The sequence below is a fragment of the Stegastes partitus genome, unplaced genomic scaffold, assembly GCF_000690725.1.
Source record: "Stegastes partitus isolate 25-593 unplaced genomic scaffold, Stegastes_partitus-1.0.2 Scaffold1459, whole genome shotgun sequence".
In the NCBI taxonomy this organism is placed as follows: domain Eukaryota; kingdom Metazoa; phylum Chordata; class Actinopteri; family Pomacentridae; genus Stegastes; species Stegastes partitus.
Window position 1 is genome coordinate 151,762 of NW_007579190.1, and position 7,343 is coordinate 159,104.

General features: G+C 37.5%; 1 protein-coding gene and 1 pseudogene across 1 annotated transcript; both read left to right on the plus strand.

Moving 5' to 3' along the window:
* LOC103370658 (tripartite motif-containing protein 35-like) overlaps positions 1-413 on the plus strand; it is a 5,693-nt pseudogene extending 5,280 nt beyond the window's left edge.
* Positions 414-2,908: 2,495 nt separating this feature from the next.
* Positions 2,909-7,183, plus strand: LOC103370653 (complement C1q subcomponent subunit C-like). The gene is made up of 6 exons (XM_008299775.1): positions 2,909-2,991; positions 3,881-4,076; positions 5,125-5,301; positions 5,892-5,968; positions 6,656-6,787; positions 7,010-7,183. The coding sequence occupies exons 2-6, from the start codon at positions 3,911-3,913 to the stop codon at positions 7,181-7,183; spliced, it is 726 nt and encodes a 241-aa protein (XP_008297997.1). The 5' UTR covers positions 2,909-2,991; positions 3,881-3,910.
* Positions 7,184-7,343: the final 160 nt, after the last annotated feature.

The window sequence follows — 7,343 nt, forward strand, 5'->3', positions numbered from 1 at the left end:
TGGAAAGAGTCCAGCAGCGCCCCCTGCTGGATGATCCACAGCTGCACTCAGGAGCTCTGATAGATGTGGCCAAACATCTGGGCAACCTGAGCTTCAACATCTGGAACAAGATGAAGATGATGGTCTCCTACACTCCTGTGATTCTGGATCCAAAGCTCATCGCAGACTAATCCTGTCTGAAGATCTGACCAGCAGAAAGAGACGGCAGCTTCCTGAAAACCCATAAAGAACCGACGATCATCGCTCTGTGTGGGACTGAGAGGCCTTAAAGTCTCAGCTGGGATGTTGACGTTGGACAAAACCCAGTCTGGTTTATCGGTGTGAGAGCTAAATCTGTCCAGAAGAAGGGATGTACAAAATCTGGATTCTGGCAAACAGAGTTCTACAAAGGCAAATACAGCAGACCAGTTTAAAAGGATGAAGGCTAATATTAAGTTGATAAACTCTACATGTTATCTGTGTGGCGTTGGGATGGAATAACATTCATACAAGCACAGAAACGGACTTAAAGCTGCATTATTATATATTTTTCTTTGAACATATTCGGAGTGGACATATTTTGAGTGATGGGTTGTAGTGTTCATACTTTCCCTCTCTCAGATATCAAAAGTTGCTGACTTAATAATAAACAAAGCCCGATATTGTGACATTCATTGTTCTCAGAGAATATGTTATAAATCAAATTTAAAAATTTAACAGTGGGCTTCAAAAGTGCTGTAAAAATACTGTAAAATTATTATTTTAAAAGATTAAATTAAAAAAATAAGCACCTCATATATAAAAATGGTAATTTTAAAATTTTATAACAAAATACATGTTATAGATAATAGATAGACTTTATTTTACAATTGACAGATAATAATAATAATGCTTCTAGATATTATAAATATATTGATTATGTTGATAAAAACATTCAAAAGGTACTAGAGTTCCTGTAAACATGTCAAATATCTCTCAAATCTTTGTCATTTTTTTGAAATTTATTTTATTTAACCAGGTGAGTCCCATTGAGAATGACATCTCTTTTGCAAGGGAGCCCTGGCCATGAGGGAAACAACAAGGGTTACAACAATACAACACAAAAAATAAAATAAATTATATATAATCACTATAAGGCATAAATACATGGAATACATACAGTACATAAAAACTCATTTAAAGCAGCTACAGACTTCTGCTTTTACAGATTGTAACAAACATTTAAAATCTCCCAAGGAAACAAGGTCAGACAGAAAATCAATATATGTGTTTCTTTGAATTGTCACTAATTGTATCATTTTTTTAATTTATTTTTATGTAATATTAGCAGCCTTAAACTTAAATTTAACATTTTCAAGAATTAAATAAGAAGGAATTATTTGTGAAATTACAATAAATATGCAAATGTGTCTTAGTGATATATTTGTGTCAAAACATTCAATTTTCTTAAAAAAAAAAAAATTAAAAATCATAAAATAAATGGTTTTTAACCAAATTACCAAATTTCCTGTTAGGGATTAGTATATTTCTATCTATCTATGATTCTACCTTAGACATCTATATTCACAGTACATTTCAATCATGTTTTTGTGTTTTTTAGAAATACAGACAAAATTTGTGAATAATATTAAAAATCAATGGAATTACCAATTCCAGATTTTTCTTCCAGTGTACTAAACCAAAAAGCAAACACCATGCAGTGAATCCCATGTAACAGAAGTAAAAAACAAAGATGTAACTGAATGAATTCAACATTAGCTCTCAAACACAGTGACTGATGCAGTCCTTATTAATGCTGAATGCAGATATTAAAGAAACTATCAGTATATTTTGTAATCATATACACTATAGTAAGTCTGTCTGCTGTTGTTCCATTAATTAACCACACGAGGACGCCCCAAACTCTTTACTGTGGTTTGCACGAATGTCAGTATTTCTGAAAGTTGTTAATTCAGGTCATTGCTTCAATTATTTCCTTTTTTCCTTTTGCATTTCATCTGAAAGTGGCAGAAAAAAAATGTCGTCTTGCTGCTCATAGTATTAGCCGTCACTCACTTTGAAGAGTTTTTCATTTATAATAGGTTATTTTTCCATTTTGGTGTAGCTATACACTCAAACAAAGGGTTTTAATGTGTCAGAGTCAGATGTTTGAGTTGTTTGTGTCTCTTTGTTTACTTCAGAAAGGAAATGAAGTTCATGTTTTAGACTTTAAGGATCACATGTTCTGACATAGTGTTGGTCCTGCTTTCTTTGGCTGCTCAGAAGATGGCTCAAGTCAAGTCAGTTTTGTTTGTATAGCGCAGTTTGCAACACATGAGGTGTGCTTTGTTAAAAGGTCATCATGCTAACAGAAATTTACAGGGAGTTAGCATATGTAACTTTAGAAACAACTATGATGCTTCAATCCTCTCCCCCTTCTCATTTTCACAAAGGCAGGCATTAAATTCAACAATAAAACAATATAGATCATTTTAAAAATAGTTAAGTGGCTGAGAAGTCAGCGAAGTATATAAAGATGACAAAGTTTACCTGATGTATACAGCTGCTAGTCTGTTTTAAATTAATATAAAATGATATTGTGATTACCAGACTGTTGTGTTCTTCTGTACTGTTGTTGTGTCCTTGTTTGCATAGGGCCTGCATGCATTGTGCAGTCCAACTGCCTCCAGGAATAGAGGACATTCTATGTTTCTGGTACTGTTATTTTAGGGGATCAGAGCTAAAAAGCTGAGAAGACTGGTCCAACAGTACAGACCAGTATGAAACATCCTGGTAAAGCTTGGCTCAAATCTTAAAGCAGCAACTTTGGTTCATTAGTCTTCCTGCCAGATCATGACTTTCATTTCCCTGCTGATTTGCTATCGTGTGTGTGTGTGTGTGTGTGTGTGTGTGTGTGTGTGTGTGTGTGTGTGAATAAGTCCGCCAATCTTTGTTTTCAGTCTTATAAGCAGTTCACCAAAAGAAGGAAATCCCGTCCTTCATTGCCGCTTCAGACCTCAAACAGCAAGACTGGTGAGTAAGATGTTGTCTCACAATATTTAGATATTGATAATAGAACAATTATGTTGTTCTGCAGTCTAGTATTTATGAGTATTTATTTATCGGTGACATTCCATATTTTGATTAGGTTTAATTAGATTTTAGCTTCCATGTCTTTCAACCTTGTTTTTAAGCTTTACACTAACATATTTAGTATTTTTAGACAATTTTCAGATGTGTGAATGATGTTTATGTCTATTTTGAGTGTTTTAATGTTTGTGAAGCAGCCTGCCTCAGTTGTGCCTTTTGAATTAAAATCATTTAATCAGCTATAGATGGATTCTGATGGATTTTCCTCCCTTTAGACAGCCATTCATTTTAGTACATTTTTATGTGAACACAGTTTGCACAGTGAATGTTTAGTCACTTCCATTTGTCTTGTTTGTGCTGCTGGTTACTCTTGTAACTGTAATCTTTGACTTAATCTTTTACTCATTCTTTGGATGTTTTTCAAATTTCACAAAGATTTCTGAAAGATTCATCGAGAATATGTTTTAATAAGCCAAGACTTCAGACATTTAAAGTCAAAGAATAAAGCTGCTCAACTGAACTTTTAGCGTATTCTCTGTGAATTACAGGGTCTGAGACTCTTTGCTTTCTGCAAACTGATTAAGTGTTCATGCTGGGTGATTAACCCACCTTCTCCACACTGTGGATCATTACTGTTGACCTGAAAGTATTTAAATATGTCTTCAAACACTGGAATCAGTGTAGAAAAAAATGTCTATATCTTTAACATAGTTGCTAAAATTCCCAGGACTGAATACAGAAGACATGACATCAGGGTCCAGACAAAAACGCTTCTAAGGTGCCACATATATTTTGACTTTCATCATCATCACCATCATTTTCCTCTGAACAGCATTAGCTGTTGACTCCAGAGTTTTGGACCATGGGAGCTTATTATTATGGGCTGACGGTTCTGGTGGGTGTGGCCTCACTGCTGTCGACTGGCCAATGCAATACAAGCTGTAGAGGAACTGACGGTCATGCAGGAGTGGCAGGAGCCCCGGGGAGAGACGGGTGGCCTGGAATGAAGGGAGAGAAAGGAGAACCAGGTAAAAAACAAAAAAATAAAATTCTGCATGGGACCTTTGTACTTTGTCCTTCATTGTAATCCTAGACAGCTGTCACTCAAATTTATCAGCTTCATACCAAATGGCACAAACAGGAAGATAGTGAAGCATTTCTCAGCTAAAGAGCTCGATACAGATTTATTCACACTCCTCCATTAAAGAAAAGGCAAAATTAGCAAAAGTCACTCAAATAACTAGAAACTGAAAAGAAAAAAAAGCAATAATAGATTAAAATTTGCTAAATTATAATTTAGTGATATAAGACATTGCTTTTGAATTGTGGTTGAAAAGAATAATTAAAAAAAAAAAAAAAAAAAACTGACAAACTAGAGCAGTTTGCTGATGAGCAGTGGGCCAAAATCAGAATACCTGTCAACAGGTGCAGAAGTCACCCCTCACTAACACTGACTTAAAGACACCAGGTGACCAGAAACATGACCCCAAATTAATAATGTCGCTCTGTAATTACTGGATGAGTAAATATGCAGACTTTCTGTAGTAAGTTGACACTAGCTGTGTTTCCATTTCTGTATTTTTTGCACATTTTACCCTTGCTTTAGGTGTTTTTTAGCTTAAAAAAACACCTCTTCGAATAAATTCTGACATAACAAATAAATAACTCACATGACTAATGAGCTGCTTCCACTTCTTTTGTTGTCTTTGTAAATTCTTGACAGCTCTTCCTGTTGATGGCCAAAGTTTTGTGTGTTTGTTTTTCCTCTGAGAGTGTTTTTGGCAGTTGACAAAAAACTGGTTTTGTTTCCGTCTTCTTCTACTCTGTTTATTAACGGCATGTGTAACCTAATCTATCCTACACCTTCTGAAGACACTACACAGCCTAGTATATTCAATCCAAAGCAGCTCCAGGAAACAATGCAAATGCACATTTTGTTTTAGAATTTTATGAATTCACTTGACAGCTGTTTTGAAACATAACTAGTACATGAGTATGTTCACACTTTTTGCTGCTCCCAAGTGGCCAAAAAAGATCAAATATTGGTGTTTAAATAATTCATCTGTTTGTCTTCAGCTGTGATGGTGAAAGGTCCGGTGGACACAGGTGTCCTGCTGGGGCTGAATGGGGAGGCTGGAAATCGCGGCCCGCCTGGGCTCATGGGTCCTAAAGGCTTCCGTGGAGGTTTGGGAGCAGCAGGTGTCCCTGGTATCCCCGGTCGCCCCGGCCCAGCAGGGAGGAACCTCGGACAGGGTAAGAACACAAGCTCTGAGTCTATATGCCAACATATTTAAATACAAACATGTTCAAGTTTTCATCTTTAAACGGCAGTGAAGTGTTGAGATCTGGGGTTTTAGCACCATTTTAGCTTTAATCTCCTTGGATACGCATGTCACATGACCATTCACACACACTGGACGTGTCAGGGCAGCCGAGGTTTAGCTGCTTCCTTGTAGAAACAAGTGTGGAGGAAAAAACAGCAATGGCATAAAGTGAGGCTAGAGATCTCCTTAAATACACATTTTTTTCCAGAAATTCATTTTCCTTGTTGAATTAACCTCTGGTAATCCAGACTTTCTTCCTGAAAACACTCACAAGATAGCAGCATGATTGTTTGGGGAATGACATACGGTGACACTTAAGACCATCAGAAAGCCAACACAGGTGCACATCCAGACTCAAACACAACCCCAGAGCATTTCTAAACGTGTCCATTATAGCAGTCCTAAAACACTGGAGTAGCTGCAGATGCAAGGCCCAGCAGACGTGATGCTTTATAGAGACTTCTCCTATTTATTTCACTGAGAAAAGAGATGTTTACTCCTGGTCCTGTCTGCTCCTAGGACAACAGTCCTCTCAGCAGGGTGGTAAATCAGCCTTCTCAGTGATCAGGACAGCAAACGATTATCCTCCCTACCAGGTGAGTGTGACGCCCATCACACCTCTCTGCTTCACCGCTGTTTCATTTCTAAAAGTCTTAGTCTGCAATATTTGCACACATAAAACTCAGAAATATAGCACAGTCATAATGTGTTAAATCATTTTTTTTCAAAAGCAAAAGTTTATTATGTTTTGTGGTTATTAATTGATAAAACTTACAATACAATTCCTTTATTGTTGTTTCACAGTGTACAGCAACATCACGCAGCAGTCCTGTCAGTGTATTCACAAAACCAGACACTGAAGAAATGTGTAGATTAAAAAATATAAAAATCTAGACCTATGAAAACTCTGTAATGGCTGAAGAATCATAAAACCAGTAGTGTACCTGATGTGACACTATAAATCCTTGTGGCAGGTTTGGGGATTCAGAGCTTTAATACTTGGGTCAAATTATTTTCACACATCCACATCCCTTCAGACAGTTTTAGTTTAAACCGCTCCGTCATTGCGATACCGGTCTTTGAGGGAACTTCTGTGTTCTGGTATGACATTGAGTGAGCTATGAGGAGTTTGAACAGGAACCATAATTTTTGCATCTTAAAATATCCCTCTTTGTATGAGCATACAGCAACACCGGCTTTTTGGTATTTGTTTCTTTACAGTTTTTAGATTATTGTTTATATCTGACTGTGTGTGTGTGTGTGTGTGTGTGTGTGTGTGTTAGAGAATAACCTTCCAGGACACTGTGGTCAACGTGCACACACCTTCAGGCTCGCCAGACTTTAACCTGAACACAGGTTACTTCACCTGCAGGATACCTGGTGTTTATTACTTCACCTTCAACTCTGTTGCCAAGGTAACGTACCGTTGTCTGCTGATGTGCTTCTTTATACAAGATAAGAATCATGGCTGACCGTTTTGTAAAATACAACACACACGTTTTGAACACCTCAATGTGTTTTACTACCTTTGAAATGGCCACAAACGTGCACCGGCTGCAGTAACAGCCAACCTGCAGAGTCTTGCTTGAGCACCTTCAGCTCCATCATCACACTGTACTGTGGTTGTGTGTCTGCAGGTCAGCATGTGTCTGCGTGTAGCCAGTGACGCTCTGACTGAAAAGGTGGGATTCTGTGATTACAACAAGAACTTCGATCAGGTCAGTTTCACCGCAGACGTGTCACAAGGGTGTTTACGCCTCAATGATATGGAGATAAATGTGTTTCCCCCAAGAGCTGCTAACGTCATGTAGTGTTACTGAACGTAAGGAGCCTCTTCATAACGGTAAAACAACAGCTCAGTGAGCTCTTCTGAAGGAGATATTGTGGGCAGGGAAGTCCCTTTTACTGACCAGGAGCTGCACGGTGTGATGTTGCAGATCAGGGATTAAGACTTTACATTAAAACAATAGA